This window comes from Apaloderma vittatum, unplaced genomic scaffold, assembly GCF_000703405.1.
Source record: "Apaloderma vittatum isolate BGI_N311 unplaced genomic scaffold, ASM70340v1 scaffold1025, whole genome shotgun sequence".
NCBI classification, from domain to species: domain Eukaryota; kingdom Metazoa; phylum Chordata; class Aves; order Trogoniformes; family Trogonidae; genus Apaloderma; species Apaloderma vittatum.
This window is the reverse complement of record NW_009718536.1, coordinates 9,356-36,499: the sequence shown is the minus strand read 5'-3', so window position 1 is coordinate 36,499 and position 27,144 is coordinate 9,356. Positions and strand designations below refer to the sequence as shown.

Below are 27,144 nucleotides of genomic sequence, written 5' to 3'. Positions count from 1 at the left end.
CAAGTAAACTTTTTTTTTTTTTTTTTTTTTTTGTATCGAACCATAAATTTTGTGTGTTACTTTCACCTTTACGAAACTTCTTACTGATTCCAGGTTGAGAGCTGGAAAATAGATAATGGCTTTCTAAAATGGAAAGAACACAATGCTGTTCCATTTCCTCTATGCTTGCTACTGGCAAGCTCCTATAAATACTGGCTTTTATAAGCATGTTTTGTAAGTCCGAAAACACTCACAGCATTTTTACTGACATGTGTGTTGTTCGTTCTCCAGCATACTTGCGTTGTTTCTGTAGTTCCACTGTCTGGCTACATAAAAGAACTCAAAGGCTACATAAAGGAACTAAGATGTGAAAAGTATCTAAGGTGCAACAAAGATCTGCTGGTGTTATTTTTATTACTGTGTTATGGGGCCAGCCGTGTTTTATATACAGAAATGTCAGTGGAATTCTTGGGGATGGGACTTGAGGACAGCAAATCTCCTTGGTCCTGCCCTTCCTCTGTAATGAGGACATTCTCCCTTGCTCCTCAGACTTCATTCTATTTCAATATTAGTTTGCACATTCAAGAATTCAGTTCCTTGCTTGGAGTGAAAGAAACATCACTTCAGGTATCTCCTAACACTGAGCACTAGAGGAATGGGTTTTCATTCTTCCTTTGATGTAAAATACTGGTCTGCACTCACTAGAAAAAACAACAGAACCAAAAAAACCTAAACAAAACAACAAAGGAAAAACATCCACTGAACATTTACTTACTCTCATTATTTGTTTTATTTTCTCTTTTAGTTCCCTGTCCAAATCTGTATGGCCAGCTGAATGCTTTACAGTTCACCCTGGATGAGAGAAGTCTTCTCTGGCTAAATCAGTTTGTTTTGGATTTGAAGCAGAGTCTTATTCAGTTCATGGCCATGTACAAGCTAAATGACAATTCAAAATCAGATGAACATGTTGATGTTAGAGTTGATGGACTAATGTTAAAGGTACGCTGTCATTGAAGAGGGGTTTTGTAGTTCCTTGGAAGAAAATACTGTTACTCTGAAAAGCTGTTAGAAAAGCAGCTTAAGGAATAAATGGACAAATAAATGAACAAAGAGCCCACATAGTAGTCAACACTGCTCTGGAAAACTATGCAGAGCATGATGGTTTGAAGACAGACCTGTGTATTCTGTACTACTTCATCTGTGTCCTAGGGGTATTTTGGCCTTGTTTTGAGGACCTGAATGGGAGTATTAACAAATTATTTCACTCTGTTCAATGAAGCTGACTTAGCAGAACAAAAAAAAAAAGAGCACCGAAGTAAAAATAACAAGCGAAAAATTTGTATTTGCACGCTATCTTAATGCAAGGACCCTCCCATGTTCCTCTGGGTGTTGTACATAAGAGCGTCTTTGTCTTGTTCGTGAATGTCTGGAGTAAAGAAAGCAGTTCACCTGAAGGTTGATTTTCTTCTCCAAAACACATTCACACTGTTTTCTGTTTCACACTGGCCCTTGGCTGTAGTTCAGGTACACAAGTTCTCTATATGTTTATTCTAGAGGAGAAGCGCATGTTAATGTGCCTGAACATCAGATTTTTGCTTCCTGTGTCGTCTTCTTTGGAGGAGAAGGGTTATTGAGCAGACAAATTCCCCATCCCCCGAGCCCTGCTTTTGCATTGAGCATGTGCTGCCTGGTCTAGTCGAGAGGTGGCGTCCCTGCCCACAACAGGGAGGTTGGACTAGTTGATCTCTAAGGTCCCTTCCAGCCTAGGCCATTCTATGATTCTGTGATTAGTTTCCAAGGTTCAGAGGTGAACAAAACGACGAGTCTTTCTGATGGTGCCCACAGGAGAGGTTTCAAGGGTTCTAAAAAATCAGTTTGTGGAGGATGGTTATTTTCCTAAGGCTTTTTGTGCATGTGTAATGAAACTTTAGAAAAACTTGGTTTGTACTGTGTGAAAATAATTATTGAGAGCTAACAACCAGGAAGATACAAATACAGACTGATGTAATGTATTGGGTCAGGCTGAGGTGGAGTCAGTCTTCTCATAGCAGCTCTCTCAGTGCTGGTTTTGTTGGTTTTTTTCCTTGGAGTGGTAGCTAGAAGGATGTTGATAGCACCCCAGTGTTTTGGCTACTGCTGAGCAGTGCTCACACAGCACCAAGGCTGTGGTTTGTTGTTTGTTTTTTTTTTCCAGCATTCCCCCAACAGCAGGCTGGGGGTGGGCAACATCTTGGGAGGGGATACAGCCGGGCCAGCTGACCCAAACTGACCAAAGGGGTATTCCATACCGTAAGACGTCAACTCAGACGTAAAAGGGAGAAGGAAGAGGGAAGTGGGGGGGGCATTCGCTGTTTTGTGTTTGTCCTCTGGAGCAACTGCTATGCGTCCTGGAGCCCTGCTTCCTACAAAAGCGGCCGGACATCGCCTGCTGATGGGAAGTAGAGAATAATCTTTGTTTTTGCTTTGCTTCCGTGCACGGTATTTGCTATTGCTTTATTAAACTGCTTTTATCTTAACCCACGGGCCTCTTGTTACATCTTCACTCTCCCCTGTCCATCTAAAACGGGAGTGATAGAGCGGCTTTGGTGAGTTCCTGGCCTCTGGCCAGGGCCAAACCACCACAAATGTTGAATTATTTTATGTGAATAACCACTAATCTGAGGGAAGATAAAAGCATTCTTAAATCCCTCAAACCTTGATTCACATTAATTATTTCATCCCTGTACTATCAGCATTATTTTTATTCTAGCAAATTTTGAATCTCTTATTAGTGTGCTTGATGTTTACATATTATATAATTATTATACAGTTACATATTTGATTATTTCGTTCTGAGTCCTTTTATTTACATGAAGAAGCTTAATCACTCCCATCTTTTAAGTGTCTTTAGGATGACTCTTTATTCTTGTCTTTCTCGATTCAGCATGGAGATGTTGTGGCAGAACATAGTGTTACTGATATTACACAATTAGCATGACCAAGGTCCACGTTAACCACCTCAGATACAGGATTTGGCATAAAATGTGTATTTCCTTTAAAACTTGCGCTAAAGATACCCAGATTAAATTAAATCCAATGTACTGAACTATTTTGTTGGATTTTTTTTTTAGGAGTTGGAGTATATTTTTATTTTTCTGATAAAAAATGTATTATGATCGTCAGATAATGGTCACAAAATACCTGTTCTGTATTCTAAAATGCTAAGAAAATTAGCTGTGTTAGCACATTTATTTGTTTCCTTGTATCTTAACACAGAAATAAAATACCGTAGTATTCAGTGTCTTGAAAAACCCTCTTTGACAAATCAGGTTGAAAACCAGAGACTTATAATTTGGAGTTCAAAGCTGTAAATACTTGAATCACTTGAAGAAACTCTCTGGCAGGCTGTTTCTGAGTTGAAGGAAAGAGGCACTTCAGCGTAATATGGCTGACCTGCATCTAAATGCTTCAGCTAAGAAAAGCCTGAGACCCTTCTGTTTCTGTACAAACATTGAGCTTTAGATGCTGTAGCATCCTTCTTAAATGAAACACAAATTACAGTCTGTGAGCCTGATTGTCTCTGTTCTGTGGTAGTATACTTGACTTCTTCTAAAATTAAAAATATATTCCTTTATTTTAGCTGGTGTGGCTATCATTTTGTTTCTTTAATTGTATACCTTTTTAATATACAGATTCCTAACTGGATAAAATGCATTTCTCTCTTGTAGTTTATCATCCCATCTGAAGACAAACCTGAAATTCATAAAGATCAACCTCGTGCACTTTCCATTCAAAGTTCAGAGATGATTGCTACAAATACAAGATACTCGCCAAACTGCAGACACTCTGATCTAGAAGCTTTGTTTCAGAACTTCAAAGACTGTGAATTTTTCAGTAGAACTTTCACCGCTTTTCCTAAGTCCCAGAAGAATTTTAATCTTTTGCATCCAATCTTCCAGAGACATGCTCATGAACAAGATACTAAGATGCATGATGTTTATAAAGGTTATATCATCCCAAAATTGAATAGATATGCATTAAAGACATCTGCAGCTACTGATGTTTGGGCTGTGCATTTTTCCCAGTTTTGGATAGATTACGAAGGAACTAAAAGCGGGAAGGGCCGACCAGTAAGTTTTGTGGACTCGTTCCCACTTTCACTTTGGATTTGCCAGCCAGTGAGATTTGCAAAGTCACAAAAAGACCTTGTACCGCTTAATCAGACAGCTGCAAGCATTCCAAAAAGTGAATCTAGTGATCTTGCTAATAGACTGCAACGTAAAAAGCTTCTAAAGGAATATTACAGCAGCGAGACAGAGCCCTTGAGCAATGGTGTTCAGATGTCAGACCCTTCAGGAGTACTTTCTGAAAGCTCTTCCTCTGATGCAGATGTACATGTTCTTGTCCATGTCCAAAAACACGTAAGCGTGCAGATCAACCATTACCAGTATCTTTTTTTGCTGTTCCTCCATGAGTCTCTTGTATTGCTCCTGGAAAACTTAAGGAACGATGTAGAAGCAGTGACAGGGAAACCTGCAAAGCAAATGGATGTCTGCATTGGGATCCTCCTGAAAAGTGCAGAAGTAGCCTTACTGCTCCATCCAGTGACTCAGGGAAACCCATGTAAGTCTCCAGTTGTGGAAGAAGGCAGTCCCGTGGCATCAGAACTCTCCCCTTTGGGAAACGAGGAAGCTCTTACTTCAGAGAGCAAAGTAGTTGGCAATAAGCTAGCGCAAGCTGGCATTGCTAATTTTGGTTATGTAGATGACTGCAAGCCGCTGAATGCTGAAGACAATAAAGGAATTTTAATAGACTCTCTTTTGTTTAAATCGGACAGTAATATGGATTTGCAGAAAGGAATGTCGTTTTCAGACGATGCATCGGATAAAGGTTTGGGAGATACAAGTGAAGGAGGAAGCAGCGGACTTTTTAGCAGAAGTGATTCAGAAGAGGTCTGTGCACCTCTAAGTGAGAAAAGTAGCTCGCATCCTAGGGATTCAACGTCTATTTTAAATAAGAGAGAAGATTCTACTGAATTTTTCCTTGATAAAGCGGATGACAAAAACATTTTCTCAAATCAGTTAAATGAACAGGAAGGCCCAACCGAAGGGTGTCCTAACCAAGTCACTGACTTGGAAACAGACACTGCCTTAGAATCTGAAGAACTTGAAATGGGCAAAGACAAAGTGACTTCACTTAGAATATTTGCATCTCAGTCTTCGTCGAGGTATAAAAGATTTAATACTAAATTGGTTTTCTTGCTGTTTGAAAATATTTATCACTTGTTGGCCACATACCTTTAGCAATGTTCAACAGAAGTGAACATCTAGTAGATGAAAATTTTAGAAGCTTGTAAAGGTACAAGATACGCAGTGTTCAGCATTCAGTGAAAGCTAAAATGAACTTAGTTAATTGATCTAAACTATTTACTTGCAGTTTAAATGTTATGAAATATTGAGGACCGGTTAGCTCAGTGGTTTGAGTGCGGTGCTGGCAACAATGACCGACACCGAGGTCGCGGGTTCGATTCCTGCTCGGTCCCCATGTGTTGCCTGGTCTAGTCGAGAGGTGGCGTCCCTGCCCATGACAGGGAGGTTGGACTAGATGATCTCTAAGGTCCCTTCCAGCCTAGGCCATTCTATGATTCTGTGAAATATCTACAGAAATGCATGTTCTTTCTGTGCTTCTCTTTTTCTTGCCAAAGGATTATTGAATAATCTTTTTTTTTTCTTTTATATCTTGCCTGGTTTAGAGGAAGTAATTTCTATGTAACTCCTTTAATTTGAAATAATAATTCCCTAATATCTTTATATTTAAAAAGTGCAAAGCCTAAGGAACGCTGCCCGTCCAACCTCCCTGCATTCTCTGTTTCTTACAAGAATATGAAAAGAAGTCCCTCACAAGTCTCTCTGGATACCATCTCCATTGATAGCATGATGCTAGAGGATCACTTGATAGAGAGTGATGGAAGTGACAGCCAAAGCTTTCTGGAGAAAGGTAAGTAGGTTTAACAAAATATTTTAAAGTTTTTGGTTTCTAAAATAATACTCAAAATGTTTGTAGTGCAGCAAATCCAGGATACTTTACAGCACTATTTCTGTCAGCTCCAGTCAGTAATAGCAAGTATATTCACAGCACATCCTTTCAAGGGAAAGCAGTAAGGTGTGCTACCTCCATAGTGCTTCTTAGTTAAACACTGCTTAATTTTCTTCTCTTGAGGAGTGTAAAAACATTTCAGTACTATGTTGCAACTTTGAATTAAGCAGAACTCTTCGCTGCTTTGCTCAAAAGCTCTGTTGTTTGACTGCAGTTGCAGGTTTGTACCCTGAAACAATTAATTATGCTTGAAGTGGTAAACAAGCTTTAATTTTAAAAGTAGATGAAAAAGAACTGGAGTTTAGCTAATACTCACCATGCTAATTACTAGGCAGATAGATTTGGTAGTCTCCTTGCAGCTTGTTCCTTACAGAGTGGTCCCTAGCTCTTGACTGCCTAACAGCAGGTATTTATGCAAGTTTTGCACATCTGTGCATGAATGTTTGCTCCTAATCTGAGGGAAGAGTTCAGGCATATGGTAATTATGTCTATATAATCTGTGGTGTTGTGGACTTATGAAACCATAATGTTGTAGGAACTCTCTGGCAAAACTGCTTTATTTTCTAATGTCAGGAAGTACGATAAAAAGGTTGTATTGGTGCCTTTTTCCCTGGATAAATTCTACTTGGAATAAAGAAGAGTATTTTTTTCTGTAGGATTTCTTTTCAGTCTAGAGCAATAATGAGAAGAATTGTTCGCTTGCGAACCTGTCATATATTTGGGTTGTAGGAGTATTCCTGCATGTGCTTATGTGGGAGTATGCTATTAAACACATTTTCCACTTTAAATAACCTCTATACATCTTTTTAGCTTGTTAAACAATATTTAACTGCAGGTTAACTCTCTATGCTTTCTAGTTGTCAAGGAAACACTGCCATGATCACTCTAATGAAAATATATATAGCTTATTTCTCTAAACATAAAACCACAACCATTTATTCTAAAGGCATTATGCAGTGTTTTAGATACATGGCTTGGAATCTTTAACCTTTTCTTCTGCTGGATCAATTTTGTGTTTGATTTGGAAGACTCAAAAAGGCCCTTCACAATTTTTTAACCAATGCATGTAGAGTGCATTTTGGTTTTGTCACTATATCCTGCGCTACTTGCACAGCATCTAGAACATTGAACTCTCTGTAAGAGGATCAATCACAAATATTGGTTTAATAAGCTGTTCAGCTCATCTTAAAAAATGAGTTACTGTATGCATGTAGTAACAGGCACTGACTATATTCTTAACGCAGGAGTGATTCAGGTTATGCTATGCTAACTTTGCTTTGTTTCTGATGTGTATATGGAAGGTATTACAGCCACAAACTATCAAAGCCCATCAGAAAATGCCCATGAAGGAGGCACAGTGATTGAAAATTGTGATGGGTCATCTCCAGATGCCATGAGCGCTGCTTCAGAGAATGCACAAGAGACTAGTGAAGAAATGGTAATATTATTGAGTTCCACTAGAATACATGCTTCAGTAAATTTAAGCAGAGCTAAAGTGAAGGCTTTTAGAGGTGATTTTTGAAGTGGTCTTGGGGGCTTTTGTTACTGCTTTATGCAAGTCTATAGATCTAATGCCCTTGTATTAAGTGAAAATGAAGGTAGCAATCCAGGTTACACTAAGCATTCTCTGTCCTGTTATCTCTTCTCTAGCCACTGTTGATAAATGACAGTAGCCACTTAAAAATGGTAGAAAATATTTCTGCTTTAGTACCTAGCATTATTTTGTAGTATCATAATGTTCTTTTAGGCTCAGTTGAATGTGATATTTAAAATGAGCTCTTTAACATCATCAAGTATAGGGAAAAGACAGCACCATAAGTCTGACGTCTCTTATGTGGAGATGTTTCCTTAGTGCTGGTAGCATTCTGTAGTATTTGGAGATAGAGGTGTAACAACTGCTCTAGCTGGTCAGATCAGAGATGCTTCTCATCCAGGATGATGTCAGGACTATGCCCAGTATTTACAGATTGTAAGAATAGTGCGTGTAGAGGGAGATTCCCTCCCTGAGACACCTTGTGGGATCCAACTTATTCCATCTACCCATCTACTTATTCCTTGTTGATCTTTGCCCTAATCAATGCTTCTTAAGTTATATTGTTGTATTGGCTAATGTCATGAACCAGTAATTGGAGAGTATATGGGCCCAAAGAAAGACAGTGAACTTCCTGAAATCTGTTGTGTGCTTGTCATTCTGTTCACCTTTTTAGTAATGTTAGTCACAGAATCCTACCTTTGCTTTAAAGTATTTGTGGATCATCTTACTTAAATAAAAAAAAAAGGAAGAAAAAGCTCACTTTAAATAAATTTTCAGTCATCTGTACATATAGGTAAGACAGAAAAAACAATTTATCCAGGTTGTTATGCAAATGCACGTTAGCGTTTTTCTCTACTTGTAGGCTATAACTAAAAAGCTATTAGAAAAAATGAGCCCCAAGTAGTGGTAATGATGATGGATGGACATGTATCTTCTGATACCAAAGCTGACTTTTGAAACTAGTTGCCACTTCTTTTTTTATTTTATGGTGTGGGTTTTTTTGGTTTGGGGGGGGGGGCGGTTTGCAAGATTACAATCCAAGCTGCAGAGGAAAATGGTTGGCTACTATGCAGGTAGCCAAAGTTTAGTAGCCTGTCATGGTTCTTTAAGGTGGTCTGATTCAGCACCACGGATGCTTGATTGTTCTTACGATACGCACGAGGTTGAATGCAGCCTTAGAAAATTTCAGGTGTCACACGCTTCTTTGTCAAAAGTCTGATTTTCATTGCCTTTCTGGCCAGTTCTGAGTTGGTATCGGTGGGTTATAACTGCAGATGTCTGCTGTTGGAGACACCATCGAGCAACCTGTTGTCCAGCCAATGGGTACAGAAAGAAAAGGAGAAATGAGAAGAGTTTGTGCTTTTTGGAGAGCAAGGGTTATGGACACAAAGATACTTTTTCTTTTGTGGGGGAAGACGTTTAGACAGAACTTAAAAATCCCCAATAGCCACTCTAAATTCAATTTGTAATCTCCTGTGGTTTTATCTCGATTTTGTTGACAGATGTCTGTTGTGGTTTTCCAAGTATTTGGTGTTAATGGTGAAATTGACATCAGAGGTGAAGACACGGACATATGCCTGCAGGTCAACCGAGTGAGACCAAATCAGTTGGGGAATATCAGTGTTCGACACTATCTTTGCAACAGAACTGTTGGTAAGAGCTAACAGTGACATCTCAGTGTTGTGAAATTGGGGTTGGAAACACTTGTTCTGAATAAATAAAACGGCTTTATTAGCCTTAATGCACAAAATCAGTTTTGTATTAGTACGGTGGCGCCCTTTTTGTGCTGGTTTAGAGTAGCTACTCTGATTTCTTTCCCAACTGCCATACGTTAAAAAGGAAGGAAATAAAAATGCGACTTCTGATATTGTGGGTAAAAAAAAAATGCATTGCATGGAATTTGTTTGCTTTTTAAAAATCAAATAAGCTGCATTATATTACGTTATTGTTTTATGAAGATGGAACTTCCTTATTGCTCTAATGACACTTTAAATGCACCTTGGTTTGAAGGGCTGTTTCTTCAAGATCTATTTCTCTAGATTAACACTCACAGTTTAAACAGATTTATAATCTATGGTTTCAGAAAAGTTAAAAATTGATTTTGTATCAGGAAAGATGAGTGGCAAGGACAGCCATTTTTTTTTTTTTCTTTTTTTTTTTTTTTTTTTTTAAAGCTTGAACACTGAGTGTAGTTTCATGCCAGCTATTTCCACAGCTAGATCAAGCAGTGTGTTGTCAGAGCTGTTCTTGGGCATAAGTACATATACATGCTCTGCCAGAAAACCTAGTTCACATACTGTGAGGGTTTTTTTTTAATTTGGCATGATGTATTGGCATGCTGCTTCATGTCACAGTTTGCTTTGCTCCCCTCTGCCAGCCTTCCACACGGATTGCTGGATGCCAGCTCTGTTGCGCTGTAGGGTTTCTGGGCCAGATCCCTGATGCACCTGCTTCTTGCTCCTGGTTCGTCACCTTTGCCAGGAAGCAGCTCTAGCAGCTGTTGGCTACCATTTATTCCCGACCTTCCAGCAGCATGGATTTGCTTCAGGAAGTTGTGCTTGATGGCGCAGCCCCTGATGCCCGAGCTAAGGAACCCATCTACGGGTCAGCTGAGCAGTTGCCATCAGCTGCTGCCTGAGCAGCTGTTGCCTGATGTTGCGGTTGCGTTCAGGCATCTGAAAGCAAGCGGGAGGTCCAGCAGGGAAGACTCATGCTCGACCATCCGTTCGTACAGCAGGCAGGCAGACTGATTTCTGGTTATCTGTTGTAGCCTCTGTAAAAGCAGGAGGGAGTAAATAGTAAGGACACGCCACCTTCCTGCCCTTGTGTGTATCTAAAACTAGAATCTGCTTCTCATGGTTCAGCTGATGGTGAGACGCTTGTGCACTGGCTGATTATTTTATGGGCAAAAAGTTGTAATGTGATTGAAATCTCCAAATATTTCCACTTCATAGCTCTTCCTTTGTCTTTCTGGTGGATATCTGGATGGGTGGGCCAACAACACTTCTTTTTATTATTATTTTATTATTTTTTTTACCTTACTGGTCACTCCCATTCTGTAATGCACATTTTCTCTACCCTGCAGTGCTGTGCTTTCTGTACTGTCAGGAATCTTCTGCAGCCACTGCTGCTCCCTCTCTCTCTCGTTTTATTCTAATAGAAGAACTAAGGGAGAAAACAGTTTTGAATTTGTTTTTTTTTTAAAAAAAAGGAATTCCAGAGGGTCAAGGTTAGGAAATATATTGAGAATTAGACCAAAAGAAACAATGTAAATGAGTTAAAGGTAGCAAAATGCAACAAAAAGAACTAGTGAGCAAAAGTGTAAGAAAATATCCCAATAAAAGCAACCCCCCTAAGACCTTTAATAAAACTTGGTCAAGTGCTGAATTAACAATTGTAGCCAGTGAACTGAGGAACCATTCAAAGCAATAAATAATCAAGTCATAATTAAAGCCTACAAAGGTGTTCTGGGTAAAAATAACTGTTTAAAACCTATTGTACTGTTAATGCAGTAGATGTAAAAAGAGAAGTGTGCCTAACAGCTGGAATGAATTTGAGGGCAATGTGGCAGCTGTGCACTTCCCTGCAGGGCTTTAGCAAATCTTGTCTGGTAGCAGTAACAAAAGAAGGGGGGATGGAGTGTAGCAGAGGTATTCTGGGAAAGATGGTGCTTTTATCTGAGACCTTGTCATGCTTGGAGGAGAAGGGAACAGCAGGTCATAGCAGCTTCTGAATTGTTTAATGCAATTTTTACTCCATCCTTTCTTGACTGTGCCCCTTTCAGATACTTGCAAGATAACCACGATTGACTTCATGGCTGAGACTGAATGTGTGGTCTTTTCTGCTGTTTTTCTACACTTTGATGGATTCTCTCGGCAGTGATGCAGGCACTCTTTTCTGGTCCAGAAATACTTAGGGCACGTACTGCTTATCTCCTTCTCTATATTTGTGGGAAGGATTTAGATCCTTGAGAGAAACAAAGTCCAGTTGCAGAGGCTCATTGGACAGAGCGGTCATTGTTTTCCCATCTGGAGAGTTGCTCTTTCTCTCAAGAACTGTTCATAGCGAATTCTCTTCTGTCTGGACTAGAGCCACAAAAGGTACCTTATACTTGTGGTGTACTTTTTTTCTTTTTATTTTTGGGGGATGCAAAATGTGAGATCTAGCACTTGTTAAACTTTGGGAGGATTGAAGGATGGAGTCACAGCTGTTAGTGTTGTGGAAACCTCCATTCACAGATATAGCAAAGGGAGAGGTTCTGGTTCACATCAAAGGCTGAAGATTCTCATGTTTATTTACAGTTCTTCCCATTGGTCTTTGTCAACCTAGATTGATGGTGCGTTCATTAGCCTTGACTCTAGTGCCAACAGATATGTGCATATGCCCTGACTCTATGCTGTGCTAGGTTGTCCATGAGAACTGGGCACCATACAGAAAGAGGAGCACAATTAATCTGCAGCCAGACTGCTGTAGCTGCAGGCAATGGCTGTTGCGTGCTGTACTGAAACTTGAAATACGATTTTCAGACCTGCACTACATTCAGACTGGGGCAGCATTACTTGAATAAAGTTACAGCCTCTTGCTGCACAACTGTCTGACTGCACTTGGTCTAGAACAGTTGACTAGCCTGCATGTTTTCTGGGATTATCCTTCTTCTCACCCTTCCACTTACCTCACTTTTTAAAAATAGGCATATACTCAACAGACACTGAATACAGTTCCTCCCGACTCCTCAAAACTTTCTTCCCGATTTTCTCCTGGAGACAGCATGTTTAGTTATAGTTGGTAGCCATGAGCACTGCATGCATCTGTTTTCCTTGCTTTTTCTCCCTCTCAGAGGAAGCACGTTGTCAAGGAACGTAATAGTTGTTAAACTTTTTTAAGCATCATATCAGCATTCCCACTAGGGGTGTGGTCCACTTCTCCAGTTGTTAGGAACCAAAGGCAGTTTTGTCCCAATGTCTTCTTTTGTTTTGTAGGTTCTCATTAGGCCCTTAATAAGCCACTGCTGAAGGCTCCAGAGACATTTGAGAGCAATGTGCTCTGTAGTTCTGAAAAATCATACATCACATACTGCTTAAGAGGAGCTGAACAGGGAACATTACTCTATTACTACTTTCCCAGAGCAAAGAGGAATTCCTCCTAGGTCCAGCAGAGAGCGTGCTGTGACTGGTAACCAACCAGCACTTGGGCTTGGCTTTGGGTCAGTGTGAAGTATGGTTTTCCTTTCTACGAAGTCACTCAGGTTAAGCTTTACTGGAGAGAAGCAATGAAACCTGTAGCCCACCAGCATATTGTGTTTTTCATTTGCAGTACATGTCAGATAGTTCAGAGTAGGTTATCTCTGAAACAGAGGGATAAAGCATGCTGCATGTGTTCCAGTACATGTTATCACTTACCATTAGATAGTACCCAGCAAAGAAGCCACCACAGAAGAAACCTGCACTTCATAGGATCACAGGGTAATTGAGGGCAGAGGAGTGGAAGTGATGTCAAGAAGTCTCTAGTCCTCTCCTATTCTCAAAGCAGGGTCAGCTCTGAGCTCAGACCAGGTTGCTCAGGGATTTATTCCATCAGATCTTGGAAAGTACCTCCAAGAGCAGAGACTGCACAACCTCTGTCAGAAGCCTGCACCTCTGCTTCGTCTTCCTCGTTCGTTCCGTTTGAACACCTCTTGTCGCATTTTGAGCTGTTGTCTCTCAACCTTCTGACGAGCGCCACTGTGAAGAGCCTGGCTCTGTCTTTATAACCTCATTGTGGATACTGGAAAGCTGCAAGTAGATTACCCGTACGCCTTCTCTTCAGCTTTCTGGAAGTTGCTTGTGTATGCACAGAGAAATCAGGAAGGGGAGATGGCAATAAACTGCATGCCAGTAATATGGGCAGAAGAGAAAGAATAATAAAAAAATATAGAAAAAGGAAGTCTTACTTCATCTTAAATTTAACGTTATCCACTTATTTTTTCCAATTCATAAGCTTCTGAAAAGTGGACTTCCCTGAGAGAACCAGAGTTTAGACAAAGAAGCATTTTTTTTGTTTTAATTATCTCAAATATGCTTAACAGTTAGATGCTCTACTAATATAAATTGACATGATTCAATTGATTTTACTTGAGTTATTTGATTTATGCTATCTTTCAAGTTTCAGTGTTTGCTTCCTAATATTTTGCTTCTTAATATAATTACTGTGAATATGCTTTTTGTCATACACATGATTTCTGTGTATTGGCCATCATAGAGGCCAAATGACTTGAGAATCCCATGGAGTGATTATTGCTGGTGTTGCAGCCATTTTTGTGTACTACAAATGGGTACTGGCTGCCACGTCCCAATATCCAGTTACCTTAAGTGTGGAGGTTTTTTAATTTTTATTTTTATATTCAGAACTGTTTTGTTTAATGTTCCAGTTATTTGTAATGGCTAAACATACTGAAACTAAGAAGAAACTGCTAGGGTTTTTTTAAGGTTCAAATCGACAGTGGAAGCACCGTGTGGTCATGTTCTCCATCTTAACTGCATTGCTGTTTATGTTCCAGTGTGTTAGCGAGTAAATTCTTGAGTCAGGAAATTCTGCCTTTCCAAGAGACTGCCTGCTCTCCTGAGAGAGTGGACTGACTTAAGTGGTTTTCTGAATTAAAATTGAAGAAGCTAGTGGAAAAGTATGTAGAATATTTTTTCCATTGTCAAGACATTGAGAAAACACAGGGAGGGTTTTTTTTGTGCGTGGTGATACTTCTGTATTGTCCTCTTCTGTTGTCACAGTGAGGTACTAGTCCTTGTATGAGCTGTGTACTTCTCTTTAGTGCTTTGAAGTGATATACTTAGGAGTTTGCTCTGAGGTTCTATATTTGCAACCCTGTAATTTGATGATAATACTTCTATAGTACTTTTAGAAAATCAGTTGGACAATAGAGGTAGAAGTAATTGCATCATAATTTCTCTTTTATATATTGCACAATTTTAATGCAGATTTGCTTTCCTTTTGCAACAGGTTCCGACTGTAAATCTGTGGCTGGACCAGTTAATTCATCACCTGAGATTAGCCTGAGATGGGAAAGCGGGCCTAGTGCTGTTGTACATTCTCTGCTGGCTGTGAAAAATGGTTTTCTTCAGTGTCATGTAGAGAACTTCAGTGCTGAATTTCTAACATCTTCCCTCACAAACATTCAGCATTTTCTGGAAGATGAAACTGTTGCAGAAGTGATGCCTATGAAGATAAAAGTTTCTAATGCAAGGATTAATTTAAAAGTATGTTAACAATGAGCTGCTTGGCTGCTCTAAAGGCACTGTATTTTTATTTCTTTGATGATAAACTACTAATCTGGATATAGTTAACTTCAAAGAAACTGCTATCATACTCTGAAAGGTCTTTAGATAACACTAAAACAACTTAAAAATTTGGTTAGCTCTGTGGTATGCCTAGAGGGGAATTCTCTGCATGACCAAGCTATTTATATGAATTAATATTTTACACATTTTTTTCCTCCTCTCCCAGTCTCCTTTGTAGAGTGACAGTGTCTGGGAGTTTTATAGGTAAGGTATACCAAGTTCCTAGAGGCACAAAGTTGTTTTTTTTTTTTTTGTTGGGCTTTTTTGCTTAATGTAGTAATGGTTTTCTAATTACAAAATACAGATTCTAGAGGTTAATCCTCTCTCCTTCTTAGAGGATAGTTCTTGCAATGAAAGTTCAGTACAAAAGAAGGAATAAGGTTATGGTAATTCCAGTTCAAATCACTTGAATACTGTTTCGTAGAACCCAGATGTCGTGTTCTGCCCTACCTAGAAACAGATACTAAATAATGCAAGCTTTTCTCACCACCAGAGCTTAAAATAGTGACATTAAGAGGACACTCCTGCTCAAGTCTCCTAGGGGATTTTCTTTCAGACATTTAAAGGAGATGGTGTGTTCTGTACTGCACAACCATTGAATATAATGATAAGTACACTTTTTTTGGCAGGAGGAGGAGAGAACAAAAAAGACCCAAGAAAAGTAAAGTTAAAATAATTATAACATTGCTTTGGGAATTAATAATCACCCTTATAAACTTCAAACAAAGTGAAGACTGGAATTGCAACTCCCATTCTGCATCTGGGGCTAAGACCTTGATTCTGTGAAGGTCATTCTTGACTGGAAGGGCTGTTGTTATCTCTCTAATGTTCTACTCAAAGTGTATCAGTATTCCTTCCCTCTGTAATGCAGCTTTCCCATCCCCTGATGATCCCTTGACACTTCTTAAGGGCCATTTCTACTAGAGGAGTAGCACAAGCACATTCTGCAAGAGTTGTGGATCTGTTCCTCAGATCCCGCTGTATCACAGATGTGGATGCCCAAATTCGAAACGGAAAGTCTTAACATACAGCCATTTAAATTGGAAAAAACAAGATTTTTCTGGTTTATTGGCAAGAAGGCAGACTTAAGCAAAAGCAGATGTTTGAGGTGGGGAAAATAATAAACTGGTGATGAGTCTGTTTGGTGGCGAAAGCACTGAAGTGCTCACTCGGCAGTGCACACACATCACAGTGAAGTTGCTCATGATGGCTGACAAACTGCAACTTTGGCATACAGATGATTCATTTCTATATCATTTGTTTCTACAGAGTTGTTGGGTGACAGAGGGTGAGAGGATGTGGTTCAAATGTATGCTGCGTTGCCTGTTCCATGCAGTATATTCTTTTATTTCTTCTGCATGGCGCTTGATGCAGTGCGTTTCATTGGCAGGGAAGGATTTAAGAAAGGAGATTTTTTGCATTTTCTACTGTAATCTCAGTGCTGTTTCAAGAAACTTTGGCAGTGTCCTTCCTATGTGCTTAATTTGTATAGTTCCTGATTGTACTGGCTGCATTCTGCTTGACAGGGATAATGAACTATAAAGACTTCCTGGGGAGACCCCAAAAGCAGTAATTTGTGAAGTTTCTCTTCTGTTGAGTACAGTAATAGAACTGAACTGCAGCTGGTGTGACCCCAAACTAAACTCTTAAAAGACAAAATTCGCTTGAGAATGATAGCTGTACCCATTCAGTCTTTAAATAGTTCAAGGGAAAATCAGGTACTATATAGTGCAGGCTTCTTATCTCTGAGAGCTCCTGAGCTAAAGAATGTCTTGAGTTGGGATATAATCTTACTGAGATGTCTGTAAAAATACTTTGAAGTATTTTAATCAGACTGTATATTTTGAGTTCAGCAGACTTATTCCAGAGATAAATTTGGGCCTTTAATATGATCCCCAGGGAAAAAAAAAAAAAATTGGAGCAAAAGTTTAGTGGAGATCCCCTTAGAAAATTCTACTCTAAAATGTTCCCTTTCAAGTTTCATTAAATCCACTTATGCTTAATTGAACACCTTAATCAACAAATTTGATTTCCTGGTAAACTCCGTTTTGAAAACTTGTATTTTTTTAGGATGACAGTCCACGTGAAAATCTCAAGGCATCTGAGCTGGAACCCATAAAACTACATATTGACGTACTGTGGATAGAAAGAAATGATGATGGCTCTTTTCTCATTAGAGGTATGTATGTTCCAGCACCTTGATATCTCAGTATTCTAGTCTAATTTTTATTAATACTGTTTTCTCCTTTGTGCAGACATGTGCTGAATAATGAAAACATAACTGATGATAGTTTGTGGAAGTCATGTTGCCGTTATACCTTAATTCTAAGTTAGATCTAACTTTGTAATTTTCATAAAATGTGTATACACTTGCAAATTTTTGCTACATTTGGGTAAATACTAAATAGTCATAATAAGGTAATACATTTAGAGCTGAAACTTTACTGATCTCTTTCATGGATATGTGAAAGAATCGTAGAGTAATCTAGGTTGGAATAAGTCTCTAGAGGTAATCTGGTCCTACTCCTTCCTCAGAGCAGGAGCAGATTAGATTGAGTTGCTCGATGCCCTGTCCAGTCAAGTTTTGAGCGTCAAAAAAGCGATACCGCGACCTGCCGTGAATTATCTTGTCCACACATGTTTGACTACCCTTACAGTCAAATTTTTTGGTGATGTCTAATTGGAATTTCCTTTGTTGCAGTTTGTGTCTATTGCTTCTTGTCCTACCACCTCAAAACAGAAGTGCTTGAGCACTTGCCAGGCACCTCGGGGAAGTCTGGTCCATCTTCTCTGTACCCTTCTGCTAGGTAGGCAGCCCACACCCTTCACATAGTCAGATTTGAAAAGTGCATCTCTCTGAGCCCCTCGTTTGTATACTTGGCCATGATTGCCTTGGTGGTCCCCTGCTGTCAGTAGCCTTCTCACACTAGGGAATCCAAACCAGGATCCAGCATTCTAGTACGAGGGAATAATAACTTCCCTCATCTTGCTATCTCTGCCCTTACTCATACAGCCTGTATGTGCCTGGTCTTTACTGTCAGAGCTTGCTGCTGACTCATGATAAATCTTCTTGTTGACCAAGGCCTACAGGTTGATGTCCAACCTGTAGTGGAGCAAAAGCTGCAGGACTTCACACCAGCTTCAGCTGAACTTCATGAAGCTGCAGTAAGCCCATTGCTCCAGCCTGTGCAGGTTCCTCTGAAAACCAGCCTTCCCCCTCAGGGTGTCAGACACCTTTCGGTTTGGTATTGTTGACAGAATAGGAAAAGGTGCACCCACCCTTTCATCTAGGTCCTGAATATATTCGTTCAACGATACGCAATGTGTTGTGTGACTTGAGGAAGAGGAGGTGACGGGGTGATCTTAATGCCCCCTTCACCTACCTGATGGGAAGGTACAGCAAAGATGGACAGGACTTCTCAGAGGTATGCTGTGGCATGATTTACTTGTATTTTAATTTCTCTGCTATCTCTAACACATTGTGTGAGCTTTTAAAAGATGTTCAATGCATTTTGGTTATCTTTTTATATTAAACTTAAGAAGAAATAGTAATTTAGTCAGAAAATAAGTAGTTTTAAGGTTTCTTTCAGGTAATATTTTTTCCCCTTTCTGCCGAAGTGCTTCAAATCCCTATTCTTGTCATGGACTGCTCAGGTACAGTGACTTCAAAGGCACAGGTCAAATGCTGTCTGCACTGCAGTGATTTATGTATCTGCAGTGCTACATTTAAGTCCTCGCATGTGTGTGTGGGAGGAGGGGGTAATGAACAGAAAACTTGTTTAGAAGGGAATGTTTAAAAAAGAAAAAAACAACAACCCAGAGTATTCTTCAGCTTACTAGGAACCATGACCCTATTTTTTTTTCCCTTGGTGTGCAGCGGTATATTTTAATAGATGTTACAGTGCACTTCAGTTTTAAATGCTAGAAGGTTTCTTTAATGCCAAGTCATTCAAATTATTTTCTAATTTAAAAGCTTGATCCTGCAGGTTTACCTTACTGTGTTATCTAATGTAAATGCAGTCTTCAGATCTGGATTTGGACCTGGAGACAATATATTAATAGCAATATTAATTGTTCTCAAACTTGGAATTATTAAGAATGTATATTCTGTGGTGAAGATATTGATCAGTAAAAAATTTTATTTTAGGTGGTAAATATAAACCTACTTAATATTACAAGTATATTTGTTTAGGTGATTTTTATGCTGATGAGAATCAAACTTAAAGAAAATAAAAGACAATAGCCCTAAGCACTACTCTTAAGTATCTTTCTGTGATATAGACAATCAAAGAGTAAATGATGTCTCAAAGATGAAGAATCCAAGTAGTGCATCGCAGCAAGCAACTGGACCTGTTGGACATAAAACACAGGACCAAGCCACACAGACTGCTTATGAAATTCCCAGACCATCTAAATCAAGCGGGGATTCAGCTGACTTGCTCAAAAATGAGGTATTAAGAATTCCTTTTGACTTCTTTCCCCCACCCCCAAAATTATGTTACAACCATTAATTGTCATAATCGTTAGGTTATTTGGGAGTTAATTCTGTGCAGAAATCTATTTGAGATGAAAAATACAAATGACAGATATTAGAGTATGATTCAGTACTTAGGCGTTCAAAAGAAATACTAGGTTCTAAATAGGGTAGTAACACATTGCAGACTAGTTTTCCTTCACATCAGAGGGATTTTCATGAGGGAGCAAGTCCCTTCTCTCTCCCTCATCCCTGTACAACACAACTGCCAAGGACAAAGAACTCGACTGTCAGACCCTTACTAATCCATCAGTCGTACCTGGATTTTGAATTGACCATGACAGAACCTACACATCAGTTTAACCGGTTTTTCCACTGGGTAGGATTCGATTCCTAGAGCTTGGAGCCTGGTATAATTTCCACTGCACTCCAGAATGGAAATGGCATAGTGAAAACATTGAGTAGCTTTGCCTTTCGAGTTAACTGTGTCAACTTTCTCCATGTTCTACACTCACTGACTCAGCCCCAACAAACCTGCACTGATCCACGAATGTGAGCATGTGGTATTTTAAAAATTGCTGCAATGGAACAAGCTGTCAGTGTGCAGGAATACTGATAATGTCCTTTTCGAATCCAATCATTTCAGCTTATTGAAGAAAATGAATGTCTCAAACAGGAACTAGCCAAAGCCAAGATGGCTCTTGCTGAGGTCCAAATGGAAAAAGACGCTCTGCTTCATCGTATAAAGAAGATGAACGTTGATCATCAGTAGGACAGTGTTGTGTTGGTGCAAGGCATCGTTGACAGAACTTCAGGTGGCATCTAAAGTACTTTTTGTAAATCGCTGGAAGACATGGTTATTTTTTTTTGGTCACAGGCAAAGCTTTCTCATTGCAAACAAAATGTTTGTGAACTAGTTACTATTCTGAAATTATCATTAAACATTGTAACTTTTTTCAGCCCATTTTAAACTGAAATGACTTTGGAAAAATCAGTTTATATTGTACTTTATTAATTTACCGAAGGAAAAAAAATCATATCATCTACTTTTAATATTATCAAAAGAGATGTTATTTTTGAAATGTTTTCTGAAAAGTTGATGGCTCAGCAATGAAAGAAGGTAACTGAGTAAAATGTACCATGCCTCATTAACAGGTTGTACCTCTGTTTGTTAGGGCACTTTTTTTTATTATTATTATTACAAGAAGATGTCTATACAGGTGGTTACGTTTGCACTGTGATGATATGGGCTAGATCCTCTAGAATTGTATAGCTAATGAAACTTAAAATACCAGCCCTAAACTGGCCCTAAATTCAGTATCATTTGCCCAGAGAGTATTTTAAGAGTAATCCTCTGGTGCTGTAGAGTTCCATATACCCTTCCCACATGCTCTTCTAAAACACCACAGTAAATGCTGGAGAATTTAAGTAAGAGGGCATACCACTGAGCTTTCCTTCTGCATGAAGGCCCAGTGTATCTGTCCAGCTGATGTAATTAGACATTCACAAAGTAGTTTTTTTTTCCCCCCTCTCTCTGTGCTGAGGATCCAGCCCTTTGTGGAAGGTGAACCATGAGCCATTCTGCACACATGTCTGATTTCTGCACAACTTGTCAGATATGCCTGAGGATTTGGTCTAATATATTTAAATATGTAATGTCAATGCTTGAGGTGGTGGTGGTGGGGGAATCCTATAGGGATTCATTAATTATATATTGCGCTTTTTTAAAATAAAAAAGCTGTAGAGTATCATTTAATTACCCAGTGAAATTGTGAAATTACATGAAATGTAATTATACAGTTTAAATCATGGGTGATTTGTACAATTAAACAATAATTTTCATCTAAAAACTGGTACAGAGGAATGAATAAAAAAGCACAACACTGTAAAATAGAGAATATAAGAGTGTGCTTCTAAACAATTTAGGAAACATCATACAAAACCTTATATGCCTGTAAGAGATTGGTTGTCCTAGAAGTAAAAATGACTGAATAATTGAGCTAGTTACCTTGAATCTGACAACTGAATATCGTTTAACTGCTACCACAATTGTTTCTGCTCCATGGGATGTTTGTTTGTAGATTTTCAGACAAATCTCAAAAAAGTATTTGGTATCCTGTGGTTTGACTTTGCATATTCAGGCTGTCAAACTAGTTTTAATTGAAATGGTTTTCATTAAAGCTTTTTGGAGGACACAATTTACACTGCTCAAAATAGTTACTGAAAGTATGTAGATCTTAATGAAGAACACTGTGGAAGAACTGGTTCAGGCACTATTTTAGACGCTGCCTTATGAAACCCTAGTTGAAACTCCCTTTAATGCCCGTGGAAATTTTTATCTTATTATTCTGAATAAGATGAAAAAAATATACACAGAACTGTTTCTACTAAAAATTTGTATTTCAAAAGGTATTTAAGACAACACAGTATTAAATACGCGTAGTCCAATTCCACACTAATATGTCCGGTTCAGCGGAGGAGTTCTCAACTGGTTTCATTCTGATTGGTACTGTTAAAGTCAGTAATTGTTACTCTGTTTATCCCTGCCAAGATCTAGTTAGAATTATTCTGAAGAAAGGAATGTATAGAGTGCTTAGTAGCATGTTACTGGAATAATAGATTGAGAATTGTCTAATTTTTAAAAAGAAATAAAGAGCAATATCAAATGGCCTGTCCTTATTACTGCACAAGCTGGCACCTGCAGCTTTTGACAAAAACCCAACATGAACCAAATTCAACAACCCAAACCAGCTCTTCCCAGAAATTATTCTCAGCTCTTCTTCAGAAATTCAGAATATCACTTTCTCGCACTTCATTATAGCTGAATGCATTTCTGCTTCACGGCAGTTTTGCAGTAATGAGCATTATCTGTGGGTAGTTTAGACAAGAGGGTGCATTTGGTTGTGGCCTTGACGTTCCTGATAGTGCTGTGTCACTCTAAAATGAGTTTTGCCACTTAAAAAATACAGACGGAGAGTTAGTTTATTAATGTTTGAAAGTATAAAGTTTAAACTAAGCCTGAACAGGTTATATTAAAAATAGCGATTAAATGCCTCAGATTAAATAAAAAGGCTTTATTCATTCTCAGGGCTCTGCTAGTGTTCATAACCTCCTTAAGGAAATGTGCACCACCAGCAGAGCCTCGTGAATGAATCACTGCTTTTATTCTGCAAAGAACTGAATGGAACAGAGTTTGGAGAACTTCAACGTATACAGAAGACTGACTCCAAGAATCTTGCAGGCAAACTGTTAGTCAATTTTATTTTACATTTTCCGTGGAAATTTAAACTGGCCTGCTTAGCTTAACTCTCATTCAGCTTGTTTAGAAATACTGGGTTAATGTCTAAAAAAGATTTCAAGTTAGCACACCTTGGAGAGACTGTGCCCTTTCCCAGGCTACATCATTGAGTCACGCTGGCACACACGGTTCCAGTTCTCACAGGAACTCTAGAATTAGTTGTAAGCACCAATTTTAAATCAGAATTGTGTGGCCTTGCAGAATTACTTATAAAAGGCTTGTTGGAGAAGCAGCTTTGTAGAGATCAGGCCTGTTTTCTGATGTCCCTGCTCTGGCTTCATGACAGTAGCTGTTGCAGTCTCTGGATTAAACCCACCATGGCCGTTGGCACAGGGGACTGTGGTCCTGGCTGGGAGGGAACTGCTGTTTTTATTTCTTTTTTCTTCTTAATTCCTTTATTTGCTCGTCCCATTGGCCATGTCTGTTTGTACACTGTCTCCCTTAGGAATTGACTTGGACTGTTAAACTGGGATCATAATTGATCTCTAAACCGTAATTGCTAGCTACAGAATGTTTTCTGTGTCTGACTTGATAATGGTTACCTTAATTCATAATACGTTTATAATAAATGCAATGGGAATGTAATATTAAAGGAAAAATTTGTCGAGCATCTACAATTCCAGGAGTACAAAACGTGCGAATGTATTGCAGAAGCAAACCTTGCAGTGACCACATTTTGGGTAAGTAACAATGGAGAAAATGGGTTTTGTATTAAAAATGTGCTTATATTGGTCTAGTTCTTCAAGCATTTTATGATGACTGTTTTAAGTAGATTTTCAGCTTACTGTTGCTATCTGCACATTTTAGAGAGTACTTCAGATTCCAGTTCAGCTGCTAATATAAATAAATGTATTTTTATCAATAGTGGGAACAGAAATTGACCTTGCTAATACATTAAGCGGCAATGAAGTTGAGGGTACTTGCTGGGAAATCCGCTAATTCATCCCTTCAAGTAGGGAAATGAGGTTTTTTGGCAGCCCTGCAACAGAATCTTACCGTTTTTTGTTTTTTGTTTTTTGTTTGTTTGTTTTTTTTTTTACCTCCAGCCTGTGCCACTTCACTTCTGCTGACTATCTTTTGAATAGCAGCCCTGTTTCCTCTGCCTCAGTGAAGATCCCTGGCATCACGAACCTAGTAGCAGGCTTTGTAGTGCTGAAGCACTTCTCTCACGTCTTGAGGCAGACACGTGGCTTTGAACGGTGCAGGCAGCCTGCGCTGAGCTGCCCTCAGTTCAGTTTTGTGCAAAGGTACCTCCTGATCTTGTGTTGCTGATGAACGACAGGGAATCATAAAGCGTGAGCAGCATAAAGGTCATGTTACGTATTAAGGGATGCAAAAATGAATAGCGAAATGCCAGGACTAGTGGTCTTGTGCCAGAGGAACAAAGCTCTGTTTCTCAATCAGATTAAGAAAAAGCATAAATTTTAAGATTAATAGTAAATAGAAGCTGTTAGTTACAGCTCTATGTATTTTTCAGTATTCTTATATCAAACCTAACCTTTAAAATCTCATATTTCTAAACATACTTTCTCTTTGAAATTTGTTGCAGTGGCTCATTTAAGTTTGATGATCTCCTCACTGCGTGTAGAGGGCCAAACTTGCTGACACTTCAGCAAAATAATTATGGATTTGTACAACTTTCAAGCAGCTTAAACTGCTTCATGAGTGTAAGCAAGGGTTAGACATTATCTTTAAATTGTCTGGTTACTAATTAAAATTGCTTAGCGACTATTGTGTATTCTGAGTATAAAAATAAGAACGATTTTAATTATGTGAGTTATTTTTGTAACTCTTTAAAAAAGATTTTTGCAACTTCCAGCTTCTCAAATAGTATAGAATGTCTTGCAAATATGTCACACTGCTTGCTAGTTGAAACAAGTTGCAGGAACTGAATCTTCAAAAATCAGCGAAACTCTTGATAGCCTGTATTCTCTTTCAAAATAAGGGGAAACATCTGCATCCCAAATTGATGAATCTCTCGTTGCCAGGTACCTAAACGGGTAAATACTAACTTTGTTAAAAGGTCATTTCGGTTTTCTTTGTCATTGCCCAAGCCATACCTAAACCAGTTATGTTAAAGTATCTTGCTATTTCTTTGATATCTCCTGCCTTTCCCTTGTTGCCATAGATCATTTTAATATGAACAGAAGGGGAATATTTCCTAAAGCCTTCCTCGTGTAATCTCATTATTAAATCTTATGTTGTCTAAGAATTTCTTAGAGCATCATTTCTGAAGTAAAAATAAGACGCATCACAATTAGGTAAGAAACCCTCAGGAATGCTGATTGCTTTATAAGGTGTATGAGATAAGGACTAATGCTGTATCTTCTGTGAGAGTAAGCTGGTCGTGTGTGGAGTGTAATGGATGAACTGGTTAATGGAGTTCTAGGTTAGACCGTGTTTGAAACCACCATAATTTTGTATTTTAAACATTTGACAGAGACACGAACAAATGAGCGCGTCAGAAGTGGATGTTTGAGCCAGTAAGTGCTAAATAAAGAAGAAGCCTCTAAACAACTTATCTGCCAAACAAATCTGGATGTCTTCACATTGTCTACAAACTTCAATACACCATTACCATGGAAGGTGCAACTGTTGTAAAAACTTTCATTACAGTGTAATTTTGTTGTTCGAGTAACTCTTGAGGTTTTTGAGCACTGGAAAATACTTTTGCAACAAAAATTATCATATCAGAGTCTGTGATGCTTAAAGTTTTACTAATAAGAAGAACAGTGGTTAGCCAGTTCTCAGAGTCTTGAATTTTACATTCTCCTTTTTAAACGTCAATAAAACATGGTGAGCAGAAATCTCCTCATCCAGCCGCCGCTAGATGGCAGTCCAACAAGTCACTTGTGGCTTCGTTTCCTCGGGCGTGCCAGCACGTCTTGACTCATGAACAGTCTCATCAAACTAGCAAATGTCAGGATGCAATTTGAAGACTTTTATAAACTTGTCATGATTAAATTCATAACATGATTTTAAATCGGACTTTTAAAACTTTGAATTTAGATAGCTTTGTTTCTGCTTCTTCTTTGTGGCATATTAATTTTCTCATCTTTAAATAAATCATGAACTGCCTGAACATTGTGAGAAGAAGGACTTTCTTCTCTCTTTCAGGTTTAAATAAATTCTAAACCTGTAAATTTTTACATGTTGTCCCTTTTAAAGTAAAGGACTTATTATATTTGTTGTGCTTCCTCAAAACTGCGCAGGTGAGCAACTCCACCTTGATATCATCAGTTCATTTGGTCAGTCTCCCTGCTAACTAGAAAAGCATCTTGATTTTATTCTACCTATTTTTAATAAAAGGAGCGTAAATAGAGCTTTCTTACATTTCTTTAGGAATAACCAAAAGTAATCCTTTTCAAATGCTTACCTTACCCACCTTCACCAGATGGTGATCTAACCAGATAGTTTATATTAACACTATAGTGTGTGGTAAGTGATCTGGAGTCACTGCTTTTTATATCCTGTTTGGTTTTTCAAAAACTTACAGGCAGAATGACTAAGCAGAGAGAAGCAATTTATATAAAATTTACTGTAGGAATGGGGTTGCTTTATTTTTATCAAATAGTTAGAGAAAATAGCATAGAAATAGATGTCTTTTCATTCCTCTGGAATCTTAATGTGGTTTGTTCCTTCCACTTATTTATTAAAATTTTATTTCTAATAAGAGACTGGGTACAATGGAGGAATTTTTAAGGTGTCATCCTGCAATGCCACATACTAGAACATGCTGCAGAATTTGACAATACCCTGGCCTCAAACACAATCACAACCACTTACCTGAACTGAATATCAGTAGAAGGGAGGCTCCTCTGATCAAACTTAGCAGGAAGAGTCCTGAAAAGTCGTTTGCATCTAAAACATAATATGGAATATTTCTGAAGTATTCACCAAAATAAAAATATTTACAGATTTCTTGAGTACTTGGAAATATTTATACAGCAGCTTTCTTGAAAATGATAAAAAGTATATCATCTCCAGCATTTCATTTCCTTTCCAGGGGCAATGTAAGAAATAGGGTAAGTTGCAAACAGTCATTGAGAAATTCTTTTAAGCAGTATCAGAGCTATTTTCTTTAACTGGATCCTAAATCCTTCTGAATCACTAACAGCTGGCAAAATGTAACTCTCATGGGAAACTGCAAGTTAAATTCATCTGAAGATATATCTGAGAGTGGTCATGACCTATATGGTGAGGTTCTTAAACCCTCTTTTGCAATTATCAGAAGCATTTTCAGCTTATGCAACAGGAAAGTATTCCTTCAAAGTCATAATGTTAAGAAGATTTTAAAATATTCTTTGAAATGGGACTTGATAAAATATTTCAACAGGCAAAGACAACATAAAGTTAATCTCTTTTTGCCTTTCCATTATGCAAAACGTGTCCCTTATTTAGCTACTGTAAGTCACTGCTGTCAGGGAAGAGGAAAAAGGAAGAGTATTTGAAATAG

The 27,144-nt window shown here is 38.5% G+C and overlaps 1 protein-coding gene across 1 annotated transcript in view; it reads left to right on the top strand.

Moving 5' to 3' along the window:
* UHRF1BP1L (UHRF1 binding protein 1-like) overlaps positions 1–20,437 on the top strand; it is a 45,717-nt gene extending 25,280 nt beyond the window's left edge. Inside the window, exons 14-22 of the mRNA XM_009870267.1 lie at positions 785–978; positions 3,687–5,185; positions 5,780–5,955; positions 7,356–7,492; positions 9,091–9,241; positions 14,579–14,835; positions 16,987–17,095; positions 19,198–19,367; positions 20,037–20,437. Of these exons, the coding sequence (XP_009868569.1) occupies positions 785–978; positions 3,687–5,185; positions 5,780–5,955; positions 7,356–7,492; positions 9,091–9,241; positions 14,579–14,835; positions 16,987–17,095; positions 19,198–19,367; positions 20,037–20,162 (2,819 nt within the window). The 3' untranslated portion in view covers positions 20,163–20,437. The remainder of the gene's footprint in view (positions 1–784; positions 979–3,686; positions 5,186–5,779; positions 5,956–7,355; positions 7,493–9,090; positions 9,242–14,578; positions 14,836–16,986; positions 17,096–19,197; positions 19,368–20,036) is intronic.
* Positions 20,438–27,144: the final 6,707 nt, after the last annotated feature.